At 41.7% G+C, this 16,791-nt stretch overlaps 1 protein-coding gene across 2 annotated transcripts in view; it reads right to left on the reverse strand.

Moving 5' to 3' along the window:
- The window catches only part of csgalnact1a (chondroitin sulfate N-acetylgalactosaminyltransferase 1a), a 35,875-nt gene extending 19,457 nt beyond the window's left edge, over positions 1–16,418 (reverse strand). The window contains exons 1-2 of one of the 2 annotated variants that reach the window (XR_013910357.1): positions 15,908–16,418; positions 3,036–4,363 (exon numbers count right to left, since the gene is read on the reverse strand). Coding sequence is in view for 1 of the 2 variants with exons in the window: in XM_026173510.2 (XP_026029295.2) it covers positions 3,036–3,846 (811 nt within the window). In the remaining variant the exon portion in view is untranslated. The remainder of the gene's footprint in view (positions 1–3,035; positions 4,364–15,907) is intronic. The other variant, XM_026173510.2, reaches the window with a different exon arrangement.
- Between the last annotated feature and the right edge of the window lie 373 nt (positions 16,419–16,791).

Below are 16,791 nucleotides of genomic sequence, written 5' to 3' on the forward strand. Positions count from 1 at the left end.
GACTCATTTAAATAATTTTCATTTCAGTTTCTCAATTATTTGAAAGCTGTTTTTGTTTCTCTGCTGATTTGCCATTATCATCTGCTTGCAGTGTTTAAGCTAGGCTTAGCTTTTTTTTTTTTTCTCAATTTAAAAAAATGTTTATTTAGTTTCATGTTATTTTACATTTATATTAATTTAAAGTCTGTTTTTTTGGGGTAATTTTACTGATGTAAGCATGTACTGAAAAAAGTGTCATATTTATAGGAATCTGTCTGCTTATTAAAGTAAATTACCAGGTTTGATTGAAGTTCACAAAAAAACTTAGGAGGGTAAGTTGTAAATTATAAAGCCTCAAACAAGGAGGCCACATTTTGAAGCTAGTGTGCCATAGTCGGCCTCATCACAGGTGAGGACGACTCAGAGTACAGACAGTGGACTCTGGACTTTGTAGACTGGTGTCAGCATAACCACCTGCTGATCAAAGCCAGGAAAACAAAGGAGTTGGTGGTGGACTTCCGGAGACGCAGACCCACCACACTGACACCGGTGAACATCCAGGGAGTGGATACTGAGATAGTGGACTCTTTTAGGTAGCTGGGTGTTCACCTGAATAATAAACTAGACTGGAGCACACCGATGCTCTTTACAGGATAAGGGTCAGAGCAGACTCTACCTGCTGAGGTCATTTGGAGTCTTGGGAGCACTTCTAAAAACCTTTTTTTTGTGTGTGTGTTTAAGCTAGGCTTAGCTAACAGGAAATGGCTCTAGCTCTATGTTCATCCCTCAGGTAAAAGAGTGATATCACACTTCTAATGTAACTGCTGACAATATAATACAATCCAGAATCAAAGGCAGATTTTAATTTTTGTTCTTGAGTTCACGTAATAATTTTGTTTTCCTGGTTTCTCCACAGTGCATCTTTCTTTTGACTCCCCATAAGAATTCTGTGCGCTAAGTAAAATATTTTTCCATCTCTAGTTTTTAAATGTAAAATATTTCATTTTTTTTCATGGAATCCTATTTTTTTACAAATATCATCTCTGTCATCAATACTTTCTTTACTGGACTGATATGATTTGTGTGGAAAAAATAAGGCAATGAGGCCACGTAAACCACACACATTCTCCACGGTGTCTGTCAGTTATCTTGATGGACGCTGTATGTCAGCTTGTTTCCCCATAGAGAGGTTGTTTTCCAATTACTCTGACATTACTAACAGATTACTGCTTGCAAACATACCCCATGAGGCTAGTGGAACAAAAAATTGGAAATTGGAATGCGAAAAAACTCATTCCTGCAAAGAGGCATTTGGTGTTCAAAGACAGAAGACAGACAGACAGATGGAAGAGAGTCAAAATACTACTGATGTCAAAAGAAGAAGAGAACAGAGGGATTTCTGCGGCCATAGATTTTGCCTAATAGCAGCTTGAATTAAGGCCTTCCTGTTAAATTGGCCTGCTTCCTGTGAGCCAAGGCCTCATTTCCCAAAGGGACACCATAATCTTTCATTTAGTAAATACGTTAAACTATTTAGACTGAGTGCCGCCACTTCCTGTCTCTGTCTTTTTAGTCTAACTGCACTTCTTTTTCTCTTTCTAAGGCCACAACATAGTTGCTGGCAAGTTCATTTTGCATACCTCTAGTGTTTGTGTACAGTTTCAGCTCACTAGATTGCTAATGCAGCCCTCAAACTCCCCAAAGATGCTTGTGTTAGTCTGGCTATCTAGACTGGCTTTCACTTGTCTGACTGGTTGGATAAAACGTTGTTTGTTCGAGAATCACCTAAAATCGATGTCCAAGCCCATTAAAGGGAAAAAAGCCCAAGAGATGTGAGCGAGTGTCTCCATTTCATTTCAAAAAAACTGCATTTCCCTGCTGCTGACTTAAAGAAATGTGGAGACCACTTGCGTGAACACAAACAGATGCACAAATGCACGCACATCCTTTAAAGCCACAACCACATAAACACAGACCTAGATTGCACAGGACCACGCACAAGCTAACACAGATGCATGGAGCTCCACATGGTGACCTTTGGCTCATTTCTACAGAGCTAGGTGCCCCATCACTCTCTTTAAAACCTCCACCCGCTCACACAGTGAAGATAGTGACCTTCAAAGAGTAGGCACACACACTAAAACACCGTGTCTGAAGAGATCCTGCGCTGTGATTGAGCAGCAGCTGTGCTCATTTCCTGAGGTTATGATCATAGCTGCAGAAGAACAAACTAGGAGGATATAATGACTGTGGTTTTACACAAATACACATATTTCTGACCTTCCAGGGATTCATGTTGACAAAAGAAAAGGAGAGAAAGGTAAAGCAAGATAGCAGAAGATATTAGAGTAATTGTGTTCTGAGGAGAAACGCTGTTGACAGTAAAACAAATGTGGTTAGTGGAGTTTAGATTTAACACAGTGTCAAAAAGAAATATGCATTTAATTCTATTATTATTAATTATTTAATGTGTAATTTGTTAAATTCAAAGGCAAAGAGTGAAATCAGCGGCAGAACACAACCAAGTAGCTCTTAAGAAACTTAATTATATATTAGTTATACAATATCCCAGTAGCCAACAGTAGCAGGGCAATTTAGCACATTCAAATACAATTACATAACAATAAAAAAATAGGATGATTATTGTGTTGCTGGCCCTCATATTATCTTGCATTACAAATCCAGTGTGGCGCTATCCTTTACAGCGATGCACTGTGGGTATTTGTCACTGGTATTGGTTGGTTGCTGGGTGCAAAGAAGGTGCTACAACAAAAACCTCCTTATGATTGCTTTGGCTGCTCTGTAGCTTGCGTGGAAGACGCCGCCTTGTCTGCAAACACTCTGAGCTGTAGTGAAACTTGAAGTAGAAACATTCACCCTTCAAGTAAAAGTTGTGCCATACCGCTGCAACCAACACATTTCAAAAGGTGCAACTTTTAAGCTTTAAGCTGAGACTTTGATGCTTCTGTTGATACCATACACGTTTACCTTTGATAAAATATTTGCAGATAAACACATATTTCAGGAGATTGGGTTGAGATTTAACATACTCTCACCTTCTATGAAGTCAGATGGTGTGTAGACTTTGCTAGCTTGGGCCTTTTCCACTGCACTCCTGCGGTCCTGCTCAGATGAAGGCGTATTGAGGCTATGCAGAGCCGTCTCTAGGACCTCCGCAAGCTCCTCTCGTTTGTCCTTTCTCACAGGCTTCTCCTCCGGATGACGTGTCAGCCCCATCTCCAGCTGGTATACTCTTTGCAGGGTGAAGCTCTCAAATGGCACTACAGCGTACTCGCTGGGCAACCTGATGCCGAAGGTCACCTCAGCTTTTGACAGCTGGGCCTTCAGGAACTCCTGTAGGTCCGCCGGCTGGCTCTTGGCTACCTGAGCTTCTCCAACACCACCTCCTTGTGAGGCAGCGCCTCCTTCCTGCCCCTCTGCTGGGCCTCCATTGGCTCTTTTCAGGCTTTCCTGTACTCCTTTCAACTGCTGACTGCGCTCCTGCAATGCCTCTTTCAACTGAGCTATCTGTTTCTTCAAGGAGGAGATGTGGAGGCGGTGCTGCTCCTCACGTTCTTGGAGGAGCACCTGGTAAGAGTGGGCACTCGGAGGACCGCCGCTGTGGGCAGGCCCAGCTCCTCCGACCCCAGCGGCTCCCGCTCCGGTCTCTGGCCTCGTGCCTCCCAAGCTGGGATGATTAGATCCAGCGTGGGGTAATATATGACTCAGTGGAGGGTCATTAGAGTATGGCGGGCTGCATCTCATCACATAAAGGAGCGAAAGTGAGCAGCAGAGGAGCACCAGAAGCCCCCCGACACGGGACACCCACAACAGTAGTCCGCGCCGTAACATCACTGCACGCAACATCAAAACTCACTCCTCCTGGTTAAACCCACAGAGGTATCATGTAACCTCACACACTCTGGCCTTAATGATGTCTGACTTGTGTTTATGTTCCATCACCCGGTGAGGAGGCGGGCTACATATCAGTGTGAGGTCATTTAATTTGAATTAGGTCATTGGTTCCCAACTGCCTGAGACTGTTGTGTCACTGGTAAAATAAAGGAAAAAAAAGAAAAAAGGCAGACACTTGTGAAAAAACACTTTCTTCCTTTCTCTTGGTCCAATTAGCTCCATGGTCTGTGAGAAGAAACTGTTCCAGACACTGTTGCATCATCTGTCACTCATAAGTGACTCATCTGTTTGCTCTGACTCTCCCACTAAGTCCATGTTGTCCTCTTCCTGTCCTCCTTCCAGTATCCGAATGCTCAGCCAAATAGTCTCCTATACAAATGCGACTGATGCAGAAAGAAAGAAGAAAAAAAATTCATAGAACTCTAATCCTCAGTAGTCATCTGTTTGTTTTTTTTCCAAAGCTGTTTTCCTGACAAAGGAAACAGAAAGGAGAGAGACAGAAAGGACAGTTATTGGAAACAATTCTTTTTAACATTTTGACGTGCACCAGCTTTCTCTAAACACTGGAGGGTGTGTCTTTAAATATGCACTGAATCAGAAATAGACCAGGCTACTCTGACATATTAGTTTTAGGGTGGCAAGAAGTTGCCAAACCAAGCATTGCCTCAGGACTAAAGCTCCTGGAAAACAATGTTGTCACTGAAGATATGACGCAGTAAGTAAGGGAGCGTGAGCTTGAAACTCCAGAAGTTATAGTTCATATGTGCTAAGGTGTGTGTGTGTGTGTGTGTGTGTGTGTGTGTGTGTGTGTGTGTGTGTGTGTGTGTGTGTGTGTGTGTGTGTGTGTGTGTGTGAGTGAGAGAGAGAGATCAGGGAATAGAGAGGAAAATATGCATACACCTATGCAGCTATTTGTACCTGCAGTGTGTGTATTGGTATGTGCACATGAAGTGGACTGTAGTGTCATATTATTGCTCTTTATGTTTCCACAGTCATGCAATAAAGACAGTAAAGTAAATACACCCTTACTTTCTCCATATGAATTAAAAGAGTTATTATCAGCCCGGTGCTGTTGATGCAATTGATGAACTTATTGGCATAAAGCTCAGATTATGCAATGCTCAGACAAACTGCAAAAAATCAAAAAGCTACATCTCCGACTCTGCAGTCCTCATTTAACATGTTCATGTTAAAGTTAACCACAAGATGTCTGGTTTGTCCACCATTTGGCAAATGTGGATCTGGAGATCTGGAGACAAATGTGAGGCCATCCATGTGACAATTTGTCAACTGGCACAAAATTGTCATGCAATAGGACAAAGAACAGCAGCAAATCTAAAACAGAATGGCTGAAAAAAGAAAAGAATCAAGGTGTTGCAATGACACAGTCAAAGTCCAGACCTCACCTGGACTGAGGTGCCGCAGTAGGCCCTTCAAAGACAAATAAATGTATTTAATGAATGCTTGCAAAACTCAACAAGCAACATTGTAAAGAAAAGTGGTTCAAATTTCCTTTATAGCAATGTGAGAGACTGATAGCCATATAGAAAACCATTAGTCCATGTTATTGCCTCGACATGCTTCTGAATGATGGGTTATGCATTGTTGTTTTTTTCGAGGACTATATTTAAACTTTCCTCACAAAAGCTCTTGAGCAGCATTTTTACTGGGATGGCTTTGTGGATAGCAACGTTAGTTGTTTGGACCACCGTTTTAGAACAAATTTTGTGGGCTTGGTTAGAATATCCCATCGATTTATGTTACGAAAGAAAAACTGTAATAAAAGTGATGATCTTATGACTTTTTGTCTGGCACAGATGGTAAAATAACAACTTGTCCCAAAAAAGGAACCGTCATCCCAAAAAGACTTGATCTAGCCATGTTAGAACATTTAGTCAGCACAAAATTGATCTTACACAACAGACAAACATTCACCGCTACCAGCCAAATGCAGATACAACCACTGACATGATCAGCACCAGACGTGCTTTGTGTTTTGTGGTAATCCAAAAACGTCAAACGTCACAAAGTAAAACTAAGTGGTGAACAACAAGCTGTAAAGTTTAAGCGATAACTCTGTACTTTATGTCTTCTGCGTGGGAAAGGTGAGCAGCAGTATGGTGTATCTGGATGTCTGAATGCAAGTCTTGAGCATAAATAGACGTTTTGTGTGCGTGTCTATGCATATATATGTTCTTGTGGGAAGGTGTTTCAGTGTTCCTGTATGTATCTGTAAATGTATCTCTGTGTATCAGTCCCGGTCTCTCTTGACTCCCCACACAGTCAGCTCTTTGACAGGACAGCCTGAAGCTGAGCGTAATGAAAGGATTAGTATATGGCAGAAGTGAATACTGGACTGTGCTCTAACAGCTGGCTGAATCAGGACAGACAGGGCGTCTCTCCAGCAGGACCTCCGCTGCTGACTTAAAAAAATGTTTGAGGAGAGGACGCTCGGGGAAAAGTGGCTGAGTTAGTGCTGGAGAGCGTGCTGCGGCTCCTCACATCGAGTATCGTCCTTTGAATTACAGAAAAAGTCCTCATGATATCATTATATGGAGCCATGGATCTTCAAAACATGTGGCATGACATTAATGGCAGTTTAATCAGTTCATTTTGGCTCGTTCACAAAAGCTTCTCATTAGCTGAGAGTTGCAGGGAACCTCCTCTAAATAATTACATTGGTTTTTCCAGATGATTTTGACTTCCTGTAGCACAGTTGCGCTCGAACTAATGCCAGTAAATGTGATCACAAGCCATTCACACGAATTACAGCGTGTGCCTGGGTCTGGCATTGTGATGGTCAATTTCCCGTTTTTACTGAGGAACAAATGCGCTGCTTTGCATTGTCAAATGCAAGCTCGTGGTGGGAGGAGAGTATGAAGCTACAGCCAGCAGGTGATTAGGTTAGCATGCAGATTGATTATCGTCAACTGAGCCATCAGCTGACTAAGGCTGGGGTGATTGTTCTCTCCCTGCGCTATTTTAGTTTGGTTCGGCTTCTTGAAACCTTTGCAAATGTACCCCTGACAGAACAAAAGTATATGTTGTCTATGGCAATGTGGTCATTCCAAGTCATAAAGGTATGTGAGAAAGATTCATCACTGCAAAGAAGGCTGGTGTAACTTTGATTTATAAGCAGAGTCCTGCAGTCAAACCGCCGAGTCCCACCGGAATGAATGAATTGATTCAGCCCTGGTTATTTGACTCCCCACGGGGATAGCCGTGGCCTCAACTCAAAAACACCGCAGAGAAATAATTACAGGCATATAGTTTCCTGTTACCATCTAGCACTAAAGTAAACGCATGCTCATAAAATGTTTATTCTCACAATGTGTCTGACATGTGCTACATCTGTGCTAACAAGCTATGGTAAAATAGTGAGAGACATTATTCAGGCCTGTGAAAAAGAAAGTAGAAGCACCTTTACTTACTTAATGCAATCATTTATCATTTTCTGTGCGACTTTATCAGTCTCTCTTAAGGCTCTGGAGGAAATTTAGCCTGCTCTTCTTTAAAGCGTTGCTTCAGTCCATTGAGGTTTGTGGACATCCGTTTATGCATAGATCTCTTAGGTTTTGTGGTTTGTTCTTTTGCAGCTTTGCAAAGCTAAGCTGTGCTGCGATCCTCTTTTTAGACAAAAGACGCTGTCCTCTGGTAATCCGTCCAAACAAGCCATACTTGTTCAGTCTTTTTCTAATTGTACTGTCCTGAACTTAAACATGTAACATGCTAACTGAGGCATGCAGAGTTTGGCATGCAGCTCTTGGACTTTCTGCAGTTTCTCCGAGTATTGCAGGGTCAGGTCCACTGTGATATTGTGACATTGTGTTAACACAATGTCACAATATCACACCAGCAAAAAACCACCAAATGTTTTTGCAGAGATAGACTCACACTGTATCTGTGAGTCTATCTAATGATGTTCATTTAATCAAGTAGTAGCAGCACTTGGCTGCTACTCATCCTCTTAATTTCTATGAAAGCAGTTAAGGATAAATTGAAAGTTTGACAGGACTGCACAGAGTCCTCTGAAAAACTTTCTTCTTCACTTTGCCATTAGTTATCATTAGGCATTATGATCTCCACCTCTCTTCCACAGTATGTCTTTTGTCCCGTTTTACTCCCCTCACCCTCAGCTGGTGCGGCAGATGCCTGCCCCTCCTTGAGCCTGGTTCTGCTGGAGGTTTCTTCCAGTTAAAAGGAGAGTTTTTCCTTCCCAATGTCACTCAATGCTTGCTAATAGGTGGTCATCTGAATGCTGGGGTATTCTTTGTGCTATTGTAAGGTCTTTACCTTACAATATAAAGTTCCTTGAGATGACTGTTGCCGTGATTTGGCGCTACGTAAATAAAACTGAAGTGAATTGACATGACTGCATGTGTTTAAAAGGAGCATATCACCACTGATGCTGTTAGGATTCTTGTGTTAGCACTTCAAGCTTCAAATCCCTTAGCCAAGTAAAGCCTCAAGTACTCTTGAGTGCAGGTGTGGCTATAGATTCAAAAACATTTCTAACTTGATTTAAAGTTTTCGTCTGTGCTAGCAGAAAACTTTGTTGTGGAGATCCTTCAGAGACCTGAAAACCACAGATGTCTGCATCTACCGTAAATCCAAACATACTGTTTCTCAGAAAGGAAATCATATAAACTGATCAGATTCTCAGTATAAATCAATTTCAACAGCCCAAAAAACAAACCTGCCGTGAAGTTTACCACAATAGTTCCTGTGTTTTCTCTCTGCCACTGTGTCTCTTCAACCTCCACCTTTAAGTCAGTGCTTGGCAGGGCCAACACCTGATAACAGTTTCCTGATGGTTGTTTCAGTCCTCATAGTACACTGAGCTACTCTTTTGAGAAATCTTTTTCCCACGTTTCTTTTGCAGAATGCATCAAATACATCTACAGGCAATACGAACGCTAGTTTGTTTACCAACACATTACATTTCTTCACTTTTTGAGATGTCGCAGCTGATAAATGTGCTGTCCCCATTATTAGATATGCCGGAAATAGAAACACAGATGCAGAGAGACATCCAGTAGAGAGCGGAAAAATAATCTGCCTGTCACAAAGAAAAGAAAGTAAGGACCGAGAAAAAGAATGATTTAGTATTTGGTGACCAGAGATATTCCCAGCAGCAGCATCTGGGTCAGCCGCTAAAATCACTTCCTCCCCTCCCGCTGCTGTTTCCTGTCCCCAGGGGATTTATGCCTGTTTGTTTCACTGTGTGTGCTTCTACTGAAATAGGCGCATCTGTGCATCAAAAATATTGTCTTCCTCTTGACACCTGTTAGAAGTGTTGTGCTCATCTTTGTGAAAATAAGTCAGAGAGGAGATAACGTGTGAGCAAAGTGTAGCAACGAGTATTGAGAGAGTAGCCGAAGCTGCAGGAGTTTGCACTTAGAAAAAAAATGGGGGGGGGGAGAGAAAGAATGAATTTCTTCTCTGTCCGTTGCCCCATTTTGTGAGTCTCAGTCACACTTGTGAAGCAGAAATCACACGCAGGTGACAGCATATCTCTGTTTGTGTGCCCCTCTCTGTGCTTCAGGCCAACCTTTAAGTGCCTGAGGCATTTGAGAAGCAACCTCGTGACCGCAACATCGCGACAAACGACGCATCTTAATCCCTGCTGTCATTTTTAAAGAGCAGACTGTCTTTGTTGTCTCCATCAGACCGCTCTTTCATAAAAACATATGCACTGGGAATTCACAGTATATGCATCTTTTCAAAGGGTGTGAGTGTTTGTGTGAAAGAGAGTGCAATGGCCTGGAAAATCAGGCGGGGTGGTTGTAAAGCAGAAACACACAGAAGACACTGTACTTATACTGTTCAGGATTTTATCAGCACTTTTGCACATTTAAGCTTTTTATCTCTCATATCTGCATCTCCTATTGAATTATTATATAGTTGCACTTCAAAGTTGTAGATTTTTTCTCTCCTGTTCATGGCAGCCACTGTTTTCCATTACTTTGTGCATTTTGGGTTTTGATCGTTTTCAGATCTACAGTGCACATGAGGGGAAATCTTAACATGCTCATGCCAGAACACGCTCTGAAAAACCACATTTTACTAAACAAACAAACAAGCAAACTGTTCATAAATCTTAGTCTCTGAAAAAGAGACTTCAATACTCACCCTACTTCGCATTCAGCTGTTTTCAAGATGTGCTTGTTTATACTCCCCCACAGACATCAGTGGGGATGGTGGCAGCGCCAGACTGAAGATATAAAAGGAATGCCAGCACAGATTGCATGATTATGAGAGAAAGATAGATGTCGCCAAAGTGACGTCACCCCACAGTTTGTGGACTCCCATCTTAAGCCCAGCTGTTTTGCCTAGTGCCATGTTGGGTTTGGAAAGTAGATGTGACCATATTTTCATGCTCTCAGCTCATGACAGCACTGGCTTTCTAGCTTAGTTCCTTTATCTGTCCTTCACTGTGCAATGCTAATTTTGGCAAATAGGAAGCAGCTCAAAAACAAATCCCCAAACAAAGAAAAATGGCACTCGTGAATTATTCAAAGTGGCCGCGCCCTGAGTTATGCATTCATTTTAAACCTTAAAACAATTTAAAGAAGCGGGCTAGACGTAGGGAGGCACAGTGGTGGAGTCGTTACCACTGTTGCCTCACAGTAAAAAGGTCCTGGGTTTGAATCAAATGCTGGGGGGTTTCTGTCTTTGCATGTTTTTTCATGCCTATTTATCATATCAAAACTGGTTTTGTAACAGGCTCCAAACACGCCGTCATTTAAACACTGAAGATTATAACCCACTCACCTTTAGGGAACTGCAAATTATGCCACTTCCCGTGACTTCAGAGGTCACAGCTTGAGTGTAATGACTTGACATATCAGGAGGGGCTACAGAGCCTCTGGTCAAGTCCAGCTCTGCCTCTACAATCACACCTATGTGATTGTCTACACAGAGCCTGCACGCAACTGTTGTCTACATGTTTCAGCTATTAATTGTCACTAGAGGGCAGTGTCCAAAATATGTGTTGCAGCACGGGAAAAGGTGCGCAAAGTTGTTGGTTTTTTTTTTTAATTAACAATAATACAATCTAGAACAAAGGTGAGCACAGTATAATCTGAGAAAACAGAGAATGCCGGCTGTACACAAAAACAGTCAAGCGCCAGACTTTCCAATATTTCCGAGGTTTGTTATTTTAACAGACGGCAATATCTCTCAAAACAATCTATAAAACAATTTTTTAGATTACTGAACAGTTTCTGATGCATAAACTGTCCTCCAGCAGAGCTCTTGTTGGTTTTTTTTTTGTTTTTTTGGCCAGTCAGCCAATCAAATTTGCCACCCAGCCGGCAACTTCTCTGGAGATAACTGTATGGATTGTGACTGATCGACTGTTTCTTGTAAAAATGGTAAATGGCCTGTATTTGTATAGCGCTTTACACATCCAGTCATCCACCCATTCCCACACACATTCATACACTGGTGAACCTAGTGGACTTTTTTTTTTTTTTTAATCAGCTATTAATCATTAACAAATGTGCTTTAAGTGATTCATTTATCTATTTGCACTGTTACTAAACCACAATAAGAAAGAAAGGCAAGCTTCAAAGAGTGGATCCAAGTTGACGTCTTCAAGATAAAATGATAAAAAAAAAAAAAATCTTTTCAGATAATCAGCGTTCAACTTGAACATATCATAGATTGCATTTCTTCACGTCATATAATCCATGTCGAGCTACATCCGGTTGGTTTCTTTCTCTGCACACAAGCAAGTTTGTGTAGGTTGCATGCCCAGAATCCTTCAGTGGGTGCAGTCAAATACCTACACAAACAGTCACAAGCACGATACCATGTGAATCCTAGAGGGGTGTACTAAGAAGCAAGATTAATGGTTTAGCTTAAAGTCAGAGTTTCCTGTGTCATGTGGCTCTCTTTTTACCTAAATCACCAACTGGTAACTTATGGTGAACACATAAGCTGGTAGGGAGCAAACTATGGTCAGACTTTGCATTAATTTCATTCTTTTATTTACAGCATTTGTTGAGTCCAATATCGATTCCTTAATGGGCGAGTACATTTACATGTGCAAATTGTTAAGCCGCTTTTACTAACGTCACAAATTAAACCAAGCTGGAAAGTTACACTAGTGCAAACTGTGTGTTGTATTATTTGGTGACTGGGAAAATGTATAAATGTTTTTATATGTATATATTTTTTAAAAAATCTGCTTCTAAGCTTCTTTCACACTGCTGGAGTTGCAGCTACCGGAACACACAACACGTCTATCAAGTCATAAAATTTATCTCCCTATATTGTGCCGGGAAGCTAACGTCTCTGTTATCAGGATACACAACCATTAATGTTTAAATGGATCCAGTTTAAAGTTTCAGGGCTCTAATGAGCAGTCGTCATCTCAGAAATAAACAGCAGCACTGAGAGGGCGCTCAGCGATAAATTAATTAAAATGTTTACCGCTCTGTGCTTTAAATTCCAAATTAACAGTTTTTTTCTCGCCTTATTTGCAAACGTGTCATATTTTAATTTTGTGTTATTACTGTTCTTTATAGAATTTTATCACCATTTTATTATCATCGTCATCCCCGATTGGAGTGGGTGCACTCATAGGAATCACTTTGTGCGGAAGAAGAGCCACATGACCTGCAAAGCAGCCACTTTTATCTCTGACTGGTATTTTTCGAGCCAGCTAATACAAAGGAAGCCTGGCTGTGTTCAACTCCCTTCATAGTAAACCCACCCAGATGCAGCCGTGCCCACTCCTCCCATCACATTTGGTGCTGCAGTGAGCAAAACTAAATATTGAAGGCAAAAAACAGGAATCTCACAACACAGGCAGGCTTCCAGGGCCAGCTAGGAGCAATAGCTTTATCTACTGTATGCAAATAAATAAATCAGAAAATTCAGTATATTGCTATGCTTTTTACTGACCATATACAATTATGAGTGGTTGCAAAAAATGTTGCGTTCTTTAAATCTTCCTCTAAGTCCCATCATTTCATATACTCATCTGTAAAGCACGTTCATATGAGAGAATATTAATCCTTTAAAAACAACCTTCTCCTCCTACCTCGGCCCTTTCCTTCCATACACATAAACTGTCTGTGAGTAACTGACCCCTGAGATGTCTACAAGCAACCGTACAAACCACAGAAGCATGCATGCTTAAACTCTGCTCCATACTGTCTGCCTCTCCTTCATCCTAGCTCTGAAGCCTCTGCCGAGTGGTATACTTGTTACCGTGCAGGGCAGGGATGTTAATGTGTTTGTGTGCTTGTTGGCCTCACTGAATGTCTTCTTTTCACACAGTGCTGTCTGAACCTGCCCTCTGGCTATCTTACTGGAAAATTGGGGAACATCCTCTAGGGAAGGACAGCAGAGGAGAGGAAAGGAAAGGAGAGGAGGAGAGATTAATTAAGATAAAATTTGAAAACGAGTGGGGAAAGAAAGTGGGTGGTGAGTTTGACAACTATATCCTCAGATAACTCGAGGGGAACTATTAAGCGAGTAGATGAGATACATGCTGCAAGGAGAAAATGAAGCAGAGAGAGGAAAAAGTCGGGATTAAAAGAGTCTGTTTGAGGGTAGAAAGGTGAGAGAAAGCTTTCTTTGATGTTTCTTGTCCCCTCAGGTGATTCTCCCTCCCATTCATTAGGGGCCGGTTTCTCCGGATCCTTCCAGTCGGCGTGCCATCTGGAAGGCCCTTTAAAAAAAACGAAAACAACGAAAAAGCCTACACGCCTCTACTTCACTACAAGTGTCTGTGTTAACATGCACCGTCCAACCCCGCCCCCTGCTTTCCCTCTCTTCAAGTGCTCCATTTCTTCACGGTTAGGTTAGATTGGATCAGATTAAACATTAATGGTCCCCATGGGGAAAATGGGTCATTGCAGCAGGGAATAAAGAGTGGCAACTCTTCTGAAAATAAAGCAGACACTTCTTAAGTTTAAAAAAAAATAAAAATAAAAAATCGAATTACTTCCCACATTCTGCTTCACTGATGTCAGAAATTTCAACCTTTTCCTGCTTTTTATGAATGTGAAATGTCCATTAGTGCAATTGGACCTCTTATAATAGGGGAATTAATGGTACAGACTAACACACTGATATCTGACGCACTTGTCCCCCCCCCCCTTCCTGCCGGCCAGCAGCAGCAAGCCTTTCACCTTATTACAGGAGAGGCTCCAGCCAGTGCAACACCGGATCTGATAAGCAGTTAAGGAAAGGGATGGATGGTTATATACACATATATACATTGCCCGCTAATTTGCCCTTTCTGAGACAGCAGTAACTCATCCACAGAAGCACAATGAAAACCGCAATCCAATTCATAGAGGGCACAGTAAGCCTCTGCATAATCGCGATGTAATATAATAAATCGTGGTTTACACAGTGAGACACTTCCTGTGTCACGGGTCTTACCGCTGTTGACGGTGACGGTTGCAGGTGGACAGTTATAAATAGATGACAACAGATTATGGCAAGACGGCAAACAATTGAAGCTGACAGAAAATGAAGAAATCCGGCGCATCCACATTTTTTTACACCTGCTCATCTCAACCAGAAACACCTGCAGCGCATTCACCGTTGCTTTTCTTGTGCAATGGGAAAAAAAACTAAACAATTATGAGGCAAACTCACGACTTCCCTGTTCTCCCTGAAGCCGCACACCGCAGAACAGAAATTACCATCAGACGTTTCTCAACTCTAACCTCGCAGCAAGGCTAAGGTGAAGGCTTGTGGTTTGGCTTTAAGGGGTTACAACAGGTTTCTTTAACTGCTACCAAACCAGCTCCACCATCTGCTGTTGATAATTTATACTGTTAACTGTCAGCCGGCCCTACCAACGCAGGGCGATAAATCAGTGCCATTTATGCGATCTGCATTTAACTCAATAGTTTTCTCAAGACTGGAACCATCTGAAAGAATCAAAAGACACATAGCGAGGGTGACTGTAATATCATCAGATCTCATTTGTCACTGTGCTGCAGGGATGTTACATCAGAGCATTTGAAATGTCAATGGCTAATTATCCCGCACGACACTGTTGTCTGAAATGTGAAACACGATGGTGCAGCATGGGAGAGCAAAACTGTAAACATTCACAGACGTGCACTTAACACATAAAAGCTGATGTTATTGTCACATCAGCTTTTAAAAAGTGCACACCATGACAGACCTGTAGCACACACACACACACACACACACACGGTCTGCCTGCCAAACAAACTCACACGCTGAGTAATCCCTCAAGTTTCACTCTTCAAGTCTGAGGGAAAAAAACAATCTACTCTGCCAGCATGCAAGCCAAATATTTCAGGGTGCTAGGTACTTGTTAGTAAGCGCACTAAGCAGGATTAGAGCCTTTTCTGTGATAAAAACCTCCAGCAGTGTGTACTGGATGTATGCATGTGTGTGTGTGTGTGTGTGTGAGAGAGAGTGAGAGAGAGCAGGAGAGAGAGAGTGAGTGAGATTCAGTGGGATACTGTTAGAAAGAAGCCTACACTTTGACTGATTGCATGTAATTTTATTATCTGGGTCTGCTCAGCTGAAATCATTGTGGGTGATGTTTTGTTCAGATCCTCTATGTGGTTTTGGTCTGGAGTGACCTTACACATGAGTCACTGATTGGACCCCGTCAGTGATTAGTGCTGCATTGGTATTAAATATTAGTGTGGGATGGATGAATTAAATGTCAGAAAAGGCGCTGCTGCAAAAACAAACACAAGTTAAATTCAAAATTGTGGACACATTTTTGCACGTTTCTTTGCCTCTTCCTGATATCTCCATAAAGCGCATTATGGGGGGAAATGATCTGATAAGTTGGGCGTAATTACGCACAAAAAGTTGATCGCTAAACCCTGTAATTACAGACAATCCAAATATAAACTAACAATTTGCACTGATAGAGAATAAGTGAGAATAACTCCGCACATGTTCCCTATTAAAATATTAGGCTTTTGTTATTTTACAGTACGGCTATCGACAGGCTACATCTGTATTTCAGCGTCCTCTCATGCGGACAACTTACCTCTTGTCCCAGCAGTCGTCAGTCCGGTCCACTGTGAGCGGAGCGGAGGTTTGTTTAGTCCCGGTGCTGCGGAACCGTCCTGCAGCCCTCCACCGGTCCACAGACGACTCTTCGGTTGTCCAGGAGCGGGTGTGAGCGTTTGTACCGCGGAGCAGCGAGAACAGCACCGGAACACGAGAAGCCTGCTGCCTTCACAATAAAATGCACTAATTATGTATCAAGCTTTGCTAAAGCTTTTCATCCAAGCCAGTTACATTAGCTTAAAAAGAGAAATAAAAATAAAAGCACTAAAAATGGAAAATAGTTACCTGCACTTATTCAAAGCTCCCCAGTTCATATTAGTTATTCGATTTTTGTTCAATTAAACCACAAATCCTTAAAAGCAACAATTTCTGATAATGAAACGTGGTTAAGAGTAGAAGTAATACCAAGTAAATACAGGGCCAGTATTGGCGATGCTGATCGATACTGATACTTTTAACCCATAAAGGAAACTTCTGGGAGAGCAGTGTGTCATGATTTATGAAATGAATCATGATATTATTTTTGCAACTTTTGAACACATTATAATGACCACTAAATCAATGTAATGTTGTTGTTGTTGTTTTCATTTCCAAGAAAACGACTTATTTAATACAGTCCAGTGGGCTACATACTGAACTTAAGCGTTAAAAACAAAGTACTGATCCGCTAGTAATTAAGAGATGATGTGGCTTGTTGCCATCATGATTGGAAACTGGAAACCAGCAACAACTTAACAAAAAACAAACAAACAAACAAAAGCAATGAAGCAATGAAGACTGTGTCCCAAACTACTGCTTTTTAATTGAATGGTGATTTAAAAAAAAAAGTATCCCAGCCAACTGGGGAAATTGCATTTAACA

This window comes from Astatotilapia calliptera, chromosome 7 (assembly GCF_964374335.1).
Source record: "Astatotilapia calliptera chromosome 7, fAstCal68.1, whole genome shotgun sequence".
Taxonomy (NCBI): Eukaryota; Metazoa; Chordata; class Actinopteri; order Cichliformes; family Cichlidae; genus Astatotilapia; species Astatotilapia calliptera.